This window comes from Dipteris shenzhenensis, chromosome 20, assembly GCF_047967505.1.
Source record: "Dipteris shenzhenensis isolate YYH24624 ecotype China chromosome 20, Dip_SZ_1.0, whole genome shotgun sequence".
In the NCBI taxonomy this organism is placed as follows: domain Eukaryota; kingdom Viridiplantae; phylum Streptophyta; class Polypodiopsida; order Gleicheniales; family Dipteridaceae; genus Dipteris; species Dipteris shenzhenensis.
Window position 1 is genome coordinate 378,997 of NC_141615.1, and position 14,761 is coordinate 393,757.

Below are 14,761 nucleotides of genomic sequence, written 5' to 3' on the forward strand. Positions count from 1 at the left end.
ACCTAGGAAGAAAATAATGACAGCATGCTAAGCATAATCCCTTACAAGGTCAACAATATCATCCACCTCACAAAAGTAAAGGCTCGACTTCACATTCTAGAAGGGCCTGGTAAGCAGGCAGTAATTGATGAGGCTGTTAAATCTTGTAAGGATTCCCCCCCTACCCCGCAGCTAGTCTCTACAGTCAAAGATCTTGTTCACACTGAAGTACAAACTGCTAAGAAGGAAGTGATTGTGGGAGTGGACACCAAAGCAAGTTTGATATTCAAGCAGAGATTAAAGAACACGAAGCTAGATGTGATAATGCGTTGAAGATTAGAATAGGAGGACTCCCTAAAGATTGGTACAAAGAGGAGGACACATATAGTGAAATATTGACAAAGATCAAAGCAAGCTTGCCCAACATTGAATGGGTGGATGATGATCAGCAAGATGATGACGACTCCAAGCCAGCGTCTATTTTGCACTATAAAGGTTCATGCAATCCTTACACTGAAGTCAAAAGACATGCGGATCAAGCTTCTTCGAAAATCTTACAAGTTGACGGGCACCAAAGTATGGATAGCAGAGGAGCTTACACAAGCTCAACTTAAGATTAAGGCAACTGAATTAGCTAAAGTCAAGGCTACCAGAAAGGATGGAAAAAGGGTAGTTTACCGTGAAGGCGTAGCACTTATCAGAGAGTTCAAATCAAAACCAAAAGACTCTCAGTCTTAAACTGATATATGGCTGTTTACTCTTTTAGACTATCATGTAGGTACTCTAAATAATGTGGGTTGCTTTTTGCACTCCTTGGAAGCTGCCATGTGCCCTCCCTAAAGCAAATGTACTAGAGGGTTTCTTGCTGTCCCATAGACCTTTTAGTCTCCAGTGGACGTTAATAGACTTTCTTTCTTTCTTTCTTTCTTTCTCTCAACTTACTACCCCTGCCCACTAATCTCCAACATGTTCATGGACTGGAAACATATTCTGTCTCACTTGGAATGGGATGGCAAGGATTCTTTACAGGACAATTCTGTCCCATAGACCTTTTGGTCTCCAGTGGACGTTAATAGACTTTCTTTCTTTCTTTCTTTCTTTCTCTCAACTTACTACCCCTGCTTTTGGTTATTGGCAGCCCATTCCCTGGGACTTTATCTTAGGTTCTATTGAGGGGAAAATCAAAGGCTGCCCACTAATCTCCAACATGTTCATGGACTGGAAACATATTCTGTCTCGTTTGGAATGGGATGGCAGGGATTCTTTACAGGACAATTCTTTACGTTCTGAAAGCATACATTGGTCGAAAGCATTTTCCCCTTCGTTGGCTTTACAGGAACCTCGACATTTGTATTTTCTCAATATTAAGGGGAGCCATTCTGTTGCAGATGTGATTCATGATGATGGGACTCCCCTTTCTTTTCCTCAAGCTATTGCAAAATTCAGTCTTGGCATGCATTACCATCCTGTTTGGTATCTTATTACTCACATGCTTCAACCTTATATTCCAATACCTCTTTTGAAAATTTAGGATTGGCTTCAAGACTGGACACTTCATTTACCAAGGTCGGCATGTCGTCTCTTGAAGCCGTCTCACATAACAGTTTCTTCTTTTTTTATAAGGTTCTTCAGCCCTTGCCTTGGGTTTCGCAGTGAGCAACCTTTGGCATATGAATCGTCCTACACAATGGTGGCGACGGAGATTGTGAGGGATTTGGAGAATATTGTTAGGAGTTCTTCCATCTGGATAGATTCTATCACGCGGACATGTTGCTCCACCTGTTTGTCACAAATGGTTGGCTCCACGAGAGTCAATGCCTCATCTTCTTTGGCATTGCTCTCACACGCGTGACTTTTTGGGATTGCTATGCCAGCGTTTACAAACCAGATTTCCCAGTGCTACTTTTGGAAAACCTTTCTGGTTATTTGGGATTCACCCACACAGACAGGGTTTTGATTTTTTTTTGGTATGGGTTCGGTATTGGGCACTATGGACTCTCTGGAAAGATAGAAATTACAGTCTTTGGTGATCCCATTTTCCCCCTATACTCTTTCTTTAGGCACTCATTGCAGCAATCTTTTTTTGATTGCTTGCAAACAGGGACTTTTGATCATGATGTATATTTGCCATATCTTGACATCTTCTGTTGACGTACTTGAGCACATCTTGCTTTGCGATTGTGACTCTGTAATATAAAAGCAAAATCTTTTCACACCAAAAAAAATGTGTGTGTGTGTGTGTGCGCGTGCACACGCACATGCGAGCACATTATGTTGTGCATATGAGTGCATGCACGTGCATATGAGCCTGTGCATGACATGCAAGGATGTGATTTGCAAGCTTGTAAAAGGAGAACAAATGCATGCTCTATTGAAACCAAGCAGTTATGCCCCATATGAGGATATAAACGTTCGATGTTACCCAAGAGGATGCCATAGCTCATTACCTCGGGGGCAAAAAACTTGATGCCCTGCAAAGGAAAAAACTAGTCAAGATTTATTTTCACACCCATCTTAAACATCAATGCATCTGAGCAAGATTGCTACAGCCACCATTAAACTTATAACAGTCAGCTGGCTCTAGCCACCTCTTCAAGAACACTGAAACCACACCTGGTAGTACTTTTGTCTTTCAGGTGTGTCTCCTTCTTTTGGACCCACAATGACCGATACCGCATTCACAACCTTTTTTACTCCTTCAAAATACTCTGGTAGAAGTGTTTGTTTTTTTGTCACATCTCCGACAACCTGTAGCTTGCCAGAGCAATAGATCAGTTGACATCGAAAATGCATCCAGCAGGGAAACTTTCAATATGAATGCATACAGAATTTTTCTGCACCAAGCAGCACAGCAGTCATGATAAGACCAGACAGGTTGATACGCACATCAGAGAGAGAGAGAGAGAGAGAGAGAGAGAGAGAGAGAGAGAGAGAGAGAGAAGGCTTCATTGATATCTGTGAAAGATTTCATGGGTATATGAGACGAAAAAGATGTGCATGATATCAGAAAGGCTGACATGGATCACTATATAAAGGGCATCTCTCAAGAAACAACCGATAGGAAGCCAAAGAATCACCTATTTTATTAAGAATATTCCTATTTAGTGCTAATAAAATGGCCAACACAGAATAACTTACTTATGCAAATCAGTATGGATTCAGAGCCTTTAATTTAGTCTTGAAATCGCCAAGAATTGTCCTACTTCCTGGCTTCCTTGACATTAGCTGCTGTTTTCTATCAATTATAAGATATGAGGATCGTTATCCATAGCTTGGTGCCTTTAAGATCCGTTGTCTATCTAAAAACAAACAGGTCTTTCATTTGGAAGCAAAGGTGATCTGCATGTGGTATCCTTTCAGGCCAATGTCTGAGATTGCTCCTAATTTCCAGACAGTCCTGTCCATTTCATTTATATTTTCTAAATTGCCTAAAAAAGGTAGCAGTTCTTATCATACCATATCCCTCCTGCAACTCACCAATTTTGAACGTCAGTAGATTGGCTTTCCTCTTGTTGAATTACCAAATCCCCTGCTGTCTGCCTTAATCTTTAATTCCCATGTCATCTCTCTCTGCTTCTGTCACATATGCGGCGCCCATGTCATTGAGCTTTGAAGATAAGCAGGAGATGTGGTGCATTTCTCCCAAGTCACGATTCTTTGCATCTTTATAATCTGTGTGGTGTCGATGTCATTGAACTTTGAGATGAGCAGGAGATGTGGTGCATTTGTTGATTGCCTCTTGAATAAACATCCCAAGTCTTATGTCCGCCTTAAACATGCATGTCTTCAAGATCTTATTTGTGGTTTCAGTAGATCTCTTCCAAGTGATTTCCTCGTCTCTGACATGTTTTCGCGTATGGGGTTGAAGTAGTATATATACTCACCAAGAATAATCTAAACTGCAAGGAAATTCTCCCCCCACGTCTCCATTGCTTGCATCTGCTTTCTCATACTGACTGCTCTACTGCTGCTATGTTGCTTGACTGCTAATTTTTATGTTTGTTGTTTAATGTTGCTGCGTCAAGCTGTGAATGTTAGAATGAGGTTCATTATACATTCTCACGTAATGTTTATTAATGTGTGCATCGACTAGAGCGTAGTAGAATGGTATTATGAAGGGTCTGGGAAGCAACCTGTAAAGGACAATGCCTCAAATTACCACCCCAAGTAGATACAATAACATAACAACCATGGGTTCCTGGCATCAGGATTACCAGCAAACAGTAGGTCACATCACCTTGGACCACCACTAAGCCAAGGTTCAGACCATCACCTGACCCTAGTTTACGTAAGCCGTGGCCTCCCATACCACCTTGACACACCCCAAGGGTATCCTGAGCATGAAGTAGCTCACTCGGCCTCGCTAGATGATCCAAGCTATTTGATGATCATTGCCCCTGAAGTAGAACTAGTATACTTTTATATGTAAATGAAGTATGTTCATGAACTTGGCTAACCTTACCGATTTCCTGCTTTTGTCTTTCACAACAGGTGTCTGCAGCCAACCTCATTCTTATGTGAATACATCTGCATAAGGACCATAATGTCTGGCACAGATTGCTGAAGCCTGACCTCTTCCAACAGTACCACCAGTGCAACTCACATTCTCCTTATCCTTTACGAATTACATCCAAGAAGTCATCACCCCAAAAATTCAGGGTATATAACTAGCATAGCAGAAGCTGGCAAATCCAGTAGTCACTATATGTTTTCGTGATCGTAATATGCGCAGCATAGGAGCCATAGACAAGGGCCGCGAAATACACGCTGTGATTGCCAAAAGGGGCCTGGAAAGACATATTCCTTTTATATGTATGTCACATGTCACACAAGATGATCATCCTTCATGAGATACCCATCCTTGAGGGAGTACTGACTGCTTGACTAGCCTTGCTGAATGCTCTCCATAATCTTTCCAGTCCTATAAATATTGCTCTTTCATCTCTTCAAGGTCACTATGATATGCTATGGTGACGCTATTTGATAGAAAGGGCGTCCGCCACTCCATTCTGTGCTCCTAGAGTATGAACAATCTGAAAATGGAATATGGACAGAAAAATTGCCATTTAATAAGCTTCTTCGAAAGCTTAGTTTGAGTGAAGAAGTACTTGGCGCTTTGATGATCCGTCTTGACCGTGAAATCAGCCCCTAAAAGATAAAGTTTCCAAATAGTAAGAGCATGGGTTTCTGCCAACATCTCTTTCTTGTACATCCCCATACATCTCTCGGCATCTCGCAATTCTCCTACTTTCGTAGGCAACCACACGTCCATTTTGATGAAGAGAAGCCCCAACACACTCTCCACAAGTGTCGCAAACCACATCCAAGGGCTTGTATAAATCAGGAACAATGAGGATTGGCTCCATGGTTAACTTCTCCTTGAGAGTGCTAAAAGCTGTCTTTTGTCGCACTCCCCATCTGAAAACTGCAAACTTCTTGGTCAAATCATGTAACGGGGCTGCAATATCAGCAAAGTGTCCGATGAACCTCCTGTAGTAGGAACAAAGCCCTAAAAAGTGTGCACTTCATGCACTCTTCTCAACTCGGGTCATTCTTGAATGGCTTTGATCTTTGCAAGGTCCATCCATATGCCATTCGTAAAAATGATGTGACCAAGTTAATGAATTTCATCCAAAAAGAATTCACTTTTCTTTCCGTTAATAAAAAGTTTATCATCTTTGAGTTCCTAAAACATTGTGGCTAGATGTCTTTTATGCTCCTCTGTTGACTTAGATAATACAAGAATGTCATCAAAGAAGGTACTTGTAAAGTGTCTATGAGATCGGAAAATCCGGCCCATCATCCTATTGAAAGTAGCTGGAGTATTTGTAAAGCCAAAGGGCATGACCAAGAACTCATATAACCCAGAAGTCATCCGAAAGCCGTCTTATGGATGTCTTGGGGATGACTCCTCATCTGGTGATAGCCAATCTTGCTGAAAATGGTGGCTCCTTTTAATCAATCCAACACATCATCAATGCATACAATCGCACACCTGTTCTTGACAGTTATCTTGTTGAAGACTCTATAGTCCACACACATTCTATAAGACCCATCTTTCTTCTAAACCGACAACACTGGTGGGCCAAAAAGAGAATAATTAGGGCAGATTATTCCTTTGAAGAGCAAATCTTGTATCTGCACCATGATCTCCTCGATCTAGGTTGTACTCACCCCCTAGGGTGGCTAATTCCGAGGCTCACTCCCTGGAATGAGATCGATGACGTGTTCCTCTGAACCGCTTTGAAGGTAGCTCTCATGGCAATGAGTCTACAAAACAACCCTTAAAAGCATCAAGAACTAATGTTTATCTTGATCTGGAAAATGCAATTCAACTCTAAGTTCATTCTCTTTTTCCTTAACATAAATCATGTAAGATGAAATTGAAGACTCTATTATATTTCCGACGGAAACTTTGGATACAATGAATAAATTCTCCTTTCCCCTTGGCAACAATGCGATGTTCTCTTTCTCTATGATTAAAAGCAAAGCGTCTGGCACCTTGAGATGCACTTCTAAGGCATTCCCAAATCTACATAGTATTGTTCCAAAGGTGAAACCATAAAGTCCTCGTGATCCACATAATCGTGAATATGGATCCTAAGCTTTCCAATGAGAGGTATCACTGGTATTGACTGTCCCTTGAAAATCTGTCAAGACTAACCGCATGAGAAATAAAGTCATCTATTGCTCCAATGTCAAACCAAATCAAAGCATTCTGATCTCTTACTTTTCCCCAAAAGAGACAAAGTGCTCTAGCCTTTAGATCGGCCACTCTCCCTAGTACGTCAAGCACTGCTCCCACCAAAGTCTTTGGTAGTTCTTTTGGCCTTTAGATTGGCCACTCTCCCTAGTACGTTAGGGATTACTCCAACCAAAGTCTTTGGTGATTCTTTGGTTTTTTCTAGTCTTTTAAGTTCTTGAATCTTTTAGGGCATTCAATTGCTAAGAGTCCTTCTATCCAGCATACAAAACATTTCCCCTCGTTTCAGAAGGTCTCGATCTATTCTAGAGTGAATTTAGACTCTCCTTTACAGACTTTGGTTCACCCCTTCGCTTTTGTGGCTGAAAGTCCTTTTGACTTTGTCCAGATACCACATTCTTCTTAATGGTGTCTCCAATTTTGCTTCTTAATGCCGCTACTACTGACCGTAGCAAATCTTCTTTCATTAACTAGACCCCTAAAGCTGAATGCATCAAATCTAGAGGTTTCTTCTTAGTGTAAACATGCCTTGTACTTTCAAAGCTTAGTCTTTCTTAAACATCTTTGAAGGAGGTGATTTGCAAATAAGCTAACCAATTTTTATGTTATAAGTCTTGACAGTATCTAAGGCTATCATGTGCAAACAACATCATAGAAATCTTTGCGCAAAAATCGCTCATAAGACTTATATATACCTTTGCAAGACTAGAATATGTCCAATCATACAAATTTTGTTCTAAAGACCAAAAATCTACACAAAAAATAAAAGAGAAAATGAAAGAGAAGAAAAAAGAGGTAACAAAAACTTTTATGAAAAACAATGGGAAGACATACTTAGCAAGCAAAGCAACACTTATGTCGTCATCAGTGCCCAAGCATAAGCAGCCATATTGGGTTTCTAAAGACCCGCGGAGTCTCTTGGGCAAACCCAGTGCTTACTAAAATACGTCAAATAATCAAAAGAGAAAGACAACAAGAAATAAAGAAGGAAGGAAGAAGGTGACTAAGCAAAAATAAACAACCAAGTCAAAACTGTTCCTTGAATTCTTTCCATTGCTTTTGGAGAGCTCCCCACCAAGCAGTTGCACTGCTTGTAGGATGTAAACATTACTATCTTCAGCTATGACTTCTCTCGATAATGTCGTCTTAAAAGCTATGTCAAATTGGCATATGAATTGTAAAGCTTGATCACTTTCGCATAAGTACCATAAAAAATAGTGAGCCGAATAGACTAACCACCTTCTTTAAAATCCCTGCTTCTAGATCTCAATCCCCTTCTCTTTCAACCATATGGAGATCGCTCCCTGGATTTCAAGGAACAAGAGCTGCTAGAAGATAATGAATTGGAGCTTGGAGATCTTCTTCTTCGCTTTGAGCTCTAGCCTCTATGCTGAGATTGAGAGGATCTCTTTGAAGAGAGGATGATGAGTTGGAGATATGTGCTTGAGATAAATGCTTCGAACTGCTCTTCTTGTGTGAGGGTGTAGAAAGATGCTTGTCCATATCCTCCATATGTATTGTGTCCACAAGCCTCCTGAAAAAAGGATTATTTCATGCTTTAGCAAGTCGTGCCTACAAGTCTTTCTATGAATCTTCATCTCCAAGATAACTTCTTTCCATATTATTTTCTTGAATGGGCTCTTGTTCTTGGAAATCTGGACTTAAAATTCATTGTGAAAGGATAGCAAACTGGGCCGAACTTTCTTTGCCAAAAATCCAAGGCTGTTCATAGGTTCAATCGCTTGAGCTGTGGGCACAAGATTTAAGACGAATTACTGAACTGAAGCACAAGGAGACTGGACTGAATTACGAGGAGACTAGCAGCTTCTTGGTGTTGGGAATCTCTCTTCCGGGCTGTAGATTGGCTGTCTTGGCTAAATTGCTGAAGTCTCTCCTTAATCTTGCTGATTCTTTGGACCGTTGCCACCAAAGAAAGTGGCAATCCTTCACTCTGATACCACTGAAACCTTAACTGAACGTCAAACACAGATTCAATAATCAAACCACAGCTCTTTTAGATAATCTGCACTTCAAAATCCTCAACAACTGGTGGCTGGAAACTAAATCGCAGCACCATGGAACAAAACACAGCACTTAGGGGCAAATTGCACTCGCCTATGACCTGAAAACTTTGAGACAACTTAGGAACCTTCAAGAAAGTCCTAAAACTGAAATCGCAATGGAGGAAAGGGTGGAAGAGTTCAGGAGGAGAGAGGAAAACACCGCACTAGGGAACCCCCTCCCCCCACTTTTTTAGGTCTTGATTTAAGTAGAAATCTGTTGTACAAGGTGGCTCACGAGGAAGAAGGGTCTGAGTACAAAATCTCAATATAACTGAGAACCTGGAGGCCTTTATTTTATAGACTATGACAGCCGTTAGAAATCATGTGCTTTCTAAAGGTTGGGCCCACTTTTCTTGCCTAGATTTTCCTTAGAAAGCTGAGCTTTCTCAAAAGCATGCACTTTCTCCATAAAGTGAGGCACCTTTAATGCTTTTAACTCAAGTGATCCATTCATTAAATGGGGCGCCACTTGTCTTGTGCTTTTCATATTAAAAAGTGGGGGGAATTAAGCACTCTCCAAAGTCCTGCACCTTGCACAAACACTGGTCCAAAACTTTAAGCCAAATGCATGCATTCTATTTCTTGGACTAATCTTAGTCCCTTTGTGGGCGTCCCCACGGTGTTCTTTAACCAATACAACACAGTAAAAATAAAACTTGTTCTAGTTAACTGAAGTCAACTGTCTTTGACCAAAGTCACTATAAAGTTTCCTTTTATTTCTTGGGAGAACTACAAGTGTGTGACATCTACAATTTCCTTCGGCCTTTAGGCAAGGTACATAGCACATAGAATTATTCCTTGGACAGAGGTGGGCCGAACCTGAGAAAGCAAATTTTCAATAATTACTAGCAGAGTATGCCTAGCTTACTCGCAAGCAACATTCACGATTCTGTATGTCCACCAGTGTCACAGAATTACATGCAACTATTTCATGTACCTTTGTATGACTGGAATTACTTGCAAGCAGCATTCACAATTCTGTCTGCCCACAAGTGTCACACAATTGCATGCAACTATTTCAGCCAAAATCACTAGCAGGCTACTCGAACAACTCAGTAACAGCACCTTCCTTGGAGCTTAACTAACAAAGGCAGCTTTGCAACACGCTTTGTAAAAAACAGATGCAATTCAAGAATGAATGTTAATTGGCATAAAAGAGGAGCTATCCATGATAGAGCTAGATATTCAAATTGCTTGTCACTGCATTTTCACTAAAAGGGATGCTGACAGAAGGCTGCGTACTCATCTCAGCTCAAGCCTGAAAAAGAGTAGTTCATCCACACATAAAAGAACCAAAATCATTTAACAAGGCCTATGGCCTGCCTTGTTATTTACAGCTCGCGGATTCAAGATTCTCAATTGTTTGGAATCAAGAAGAACGTCTATGATCAAGTGTAAACAAAGTACTTGGTTGTCCTTGCATGTCTCCTACTTTTGAATGTCACAGCAATTGTCTGCCCCATCATCTCCACCTGTTTGTGTGTTCGAAACCTCCTCCAAGTGAAACTACATCTTTTCATAATGGCCATTTTTGAACTACTCCATATCAATGTCAGTGCCAAGCGATTGTTCCCTTGGCATTAAATGGATCACATACTAGACACGATGAATGTGACTAACAAACCCTACCATATCAATATCAGAACCCAGCAATCGTTTGGCCTTCTCTGGATTTCGCACCTGCATTTAACAGGAAATCAAAGTTGGTATCCCAAAGTAGCAATAAAATAGGGGTCATCTTAAAAGATTGAGACATAAGGAAGATATATAGCATACTAGGACTCGGACTGGGATGCCTCTTTTGCGTAAAACATCAACAACTCTTTTCCCAACCCCTCCAGTTGCTCCAGTGACCAGAACAATATCCATGTTTTGACGAGCCCCTTTTCCCGATTGCTCTTTAGCAGAAGACCTACTGAATACTTCTGTCAAGGAGGCCAACAACTACAAACAAAATTGCAAATCAGTTGCTTTGAAATCTCTCCAAAAAGATGCTGAATGAACATGAACTAAAAATAAGCTCTTACCAATTAGATGCTGACACCAAAGAAAGTAGCATTCATTCCAACAAAAGACAAGCTCTCTCAATGATACAAAATGCAAAAAGATGCACACCTTTTTTAAAGATGGAGGTCCATTGAAATAAGTCACAGTGTTAATAAACCTTCCAAAGTCCCAAGGTTGCCGGCCACTATCTGCTACGACACTAAATGTACTGCTAAATTTATGAGGATTGATACAATATACTTGCTTAAGTGATGATGAAAAGCAGAGGCCATGGAACTCAGAATGAAGACAATACCCCTGCAAAACAAAGACACGGCAATTTTTAATTCTTCTAAAACCTGAGGGGACATACACCAACATGTGAAATAGATAGCATAAGACGTGATTCATATCATCTTGACTCTAAGGAACCAATCCCCGTACTAATGCTGAAATTATAACAAGTCTTCTACCTGAATGCTGAAATTTTCACCAATAGAAATCCCAAGATAGCCAAGAAGATCAAATCCAAAGAGATATTGAAAGATTGTATAATAAAGCAACGGACGTGACAATTAAACTAATGAGGCATTGGCAGTGTGCACTTTCATGAAAAAGTGTTTACAATAATCCACAAGTGTCTTAGGAATTTATGTTCGAACATTGTCTTTTGGATAAGCTTAAAAGGACTTTTTTAGAGCCTAAATATTGAACCTAAGGGCTTAGGGCCCAACACAGGCACAGTCTAGGAAGCTGTAGCTAGTGTTTTGGATTAGCTTAAAAGGACTTTTTTAGAGCCTGAATATTGAACCTTAGGGCTTAGGGCCCAACACAGGCACAGTCTAGGAAGCTGTAGCTAAACTGGCCTACAGCTTACTAGTTGAATCTCATTTCCACAGCTTATGTAATCAGAGATGACAGTAGATAGTAGTAGATGTGTAGAACAGCATAAAAACAGTGGAATACACGTGCGCAATCATCAAAATACCTAGCAGCCAAAAGCATGGGAGCTCATCTTTGAGATGAATGTTTATTTGATTGCCAATCATGAATGAATGCTTGGACATCAGGAGACCCCCCCCCAATTTTATAGGTTGGGCATGGCAACATTTATAACATGAATTATGGGATAGCCACCCTAGGATGCCACATGGCAACACCAAGAAGAAGATCCATTTACACCGGTTACTTGGCATCGAATGAAGACACAGGACCTCCTCTTTTACAAACAAAAAAGACAGTTCATTTAGGAATGTTTCAGCCGTCATCAAAATGAAGGAACATGACCACCCCTTTTACAAATAAAAAAGTCAGCCATTAAATTCATTGGGGAAACATCTCAACCATCGACAATGCACCACAGACTGATGGGCGACGTTACTATGGAGTTTGGTGTGTAAAGTTGCCATCAAGTTTATCAGTCCATTCGCTATGTAGCATACCTTTTTGTGGTCATTGAACAGACATCTTAAGTGGCATGTTTCTTCCATACACTGTTAAGTAACTAACATCGCAACTCATTATATATCATATATCTTTCGTTTACATAGATTTCCAACAACGCTCATAGGTGATTGTGACATGATTGAGATACAGAAACATCAAAGCCAGTGGAACTACTCTAATTCAGCCCTTCAGGACTAAGCTCTTGTTCGAATCAGCTCATCGTCCTTTGAATCCATTGGTACATCAAATACATCTATAAAATTCTTTAAAAAGGCTGAGACCTTGTGTTCAATCCAAACTCTCCTTGTGGAAAAGAATTTGGTGCTTGCATGTGTTTTCATGGAAGAGTCGACAACATGGACATACAGCAAATTTTCCATCCACCTATGGTTTCAAGCTAAAATCGTGTGGGCAGACACCATTGTCCTAAGGATGCAAGGGCAAAATCAGATCACAATCACACCAGTAGGGATCACAAGCGACATAGACTATAACTGAGATGTCCTGTGGGTGTCCACTACTTACCCTCACTTGACTCTCTACCAAGAAAAGTATAACGCAAGGGGTTCTGAAAGGCTTCAATACTGAGCTTCCAACGCTTTTGGACTTACGAATGACAAAAGGCAACCGCCTCTCGGGAGTTGCGAGCGGCCCTCAGACCTTTAGTTGTTCTGTCATTCAGCACCCGTGTAAATTAACAACGCCTTGACCGTTCATCGGATACATTAGACGCCCAAAAATCATAATCTACTCGAGAGTCAACCGCAGAAATCCCGAGCGTTTTCTGCACGGATAGCAGATGTGCCTCTATGGAAATGCACATATGGGTTGAAATGGGTGGCTAAAAAATGCATCGGGTACAGGCAAGAGTCGGATTACATACCAAACTGACAGTTGGGCTGGAGTTGGGGATGAAAGTGCTTGGCAGCCCAACAGTGGCCATCATTTTTGATGGTGTGTGCTCAAGTCAGCCTCGCAGAAACTCGTCATATTAAAGAAGTTGAAGATGATGAAGAGCTGCAGCCTACAAAAATGAGTGGAAGCAACCTTGCACACCACACATACTTACACGTGGCATGCTCGCGTGTCTGCCCTTTCAAAATTGGCTTGTCACAGGAGACAAACTTAAATACACGTGGCATGCTCCAAAAATGAGTGGAAGTTACCTTGCACACCACACATACATACACCCATGTTTTATCCACCGGAGGTAGAGTGTAGTTTGAACTAGTATGTGTAAGTAGCCGTAGAGTGTAGTTTGAACTAGTATGTGTAAGTAGCCTATGTGGAAGGCACCTAGTTGCATTTGTTAATAGGGCCCCAAGCGAGAAAAAATGCCCTATTAATTGATTTGTTTGTGTGGAGGGGGAGGCATGGCCTCGATTAAACGCTAATCCTAGGTGATTGGACTAAATAGTGAATTTACCACGTGGCAAAATCAGTCTTCTAGATCCTTCTACATCAACCGGCTCTCAAAGGTATATAAGGGGAGTGGGGGAGGGAGGGAGGCAGAGGAGGGAGAGAGGGGGAAAGGAGACAAAGAGGAGAGGAGGGAGGGAGGGAGGGGAGTGGGAGGGAGGGGTGGGGGTGAGGTAGAGGAGAGGGAGCGTAGCGGGGCTGAGGGAGAGAGGTGGAGAGGAAAGGGGGTTGAGGGAGAGGAGTGAGAGAGAAGCAGAGAGGGGGAGGGAGCGAGAGGAGGGAGTGGAGAGATGAAGAAGGGGGGGCCTGAGCAGATGGGGACGGTAGGGACGCAGTTGAGGGAGAGGCAAGGACGTGAAGGAGAGGTGGCTGAGGAGGTCAATTAACGTCAATTAGCTTAGGTTAATAAGCATAGGAAGGCCGGGGCGGGTGATAGGATTAATTAATTAATAGGTTTTGGGTCAAGGAGCGATTAATAGATTTGCATCTCATTCGTATTCAATCATTGATTGAAATCCAATTTTCATGGTGTTTTATTCGTGGAGCACATATCCACAAACTCGAAACACAATATAAACCTTATCTTTTTAGTGCTTTAATTGAAGGAACGAAAAAAACAAATATAAACAAATAGAATCACTGATATGAAACACAATGCAAGGTCAATAATGAGACTGTCAAGGGTAGTTCTTTTATTACGAAAATAGTGATGGCCAAATAATGGCACAAAAATAATGATGGCCAAAATAGTACCAAATAATGGCACCTTTTGGGAATTGAAACCCATAAGATACATGATTAAGGCATTACCCACACAAGCTTGTAATTGTCTCATGTAAACTTTGATAACACGAAAGTTATTGTTGCTACAATATGGACTAATATTCTTGGCTTGATCATCCAGTAGCGACAAGAATCTAGAGGTGATTTTTCTTGAGAGAATATCAGCATACGACATGGGGTCCAAACCCTCCTTCTCAGCACCCACTTCCTTCTCTGAGATGGCCAACGCCTCGATCACCTCAGGCTTGATGCCTTCCCTTGCTTGCCCGCCATCTCTTCTACACACGACACACACGCACTAGTTCACTAAGAGTTCACTCAAGAAGATCCACCAACTAGGAGTGGAAAGAGTGGGCTGGTTCGCAACGAGCAAAAGATACAT

The 14,761-nt window shown here is 41.3% G+C and overlaps 1 protein-coding gene across 2 annotated transcripts in view; it reads right to left on the reverse strand.

The window, feature by feature from the left end:
- Positions 1–13,251, reverse strand: part of LOC147889096 (NAD(P)-binding Rossmann-fold superfamily protein) — a 46,152-nt gene extending 32,901 nt beyond the window's left edge. The window contains exons 1-6 of one of the 2 annotated variants that reach the window (XM_087391543.1): positions 13,061–13,251; positions 10,861–11,049; positions 10,522–10,689; positions 10,375–10,425; positions 2,593–2,727; positions 2,427–2,450 (exon numbers count right to left, since the gene is read on the reverse strand). In XM_087391543.1, the coding sequence (XP_087247669.1) occupies positions 2,427–2,450; positions 2,593–2,727; positions 10,375–10,425; positions 10,522–10,689; positions 10,861–11,049; positions 13,061–13,123 (630 nt within the window). In that variant the 5' untranslated portion in view covers positions 13,124–13,251. The remainder of the gene's footprint in view (positions 1–2,426; positions 2,451–2,592; positions 2,728–10,374; positions 10,426–10,521; positions 10,690–10,860; positions 11,050–13,060) is intronic. The other variant, XM_087391544.1, reaches the window with a different exon arrangement.
- Between the last annotated feature and the right edge of the window lie 1,510 nt (positions 13,252–14,761).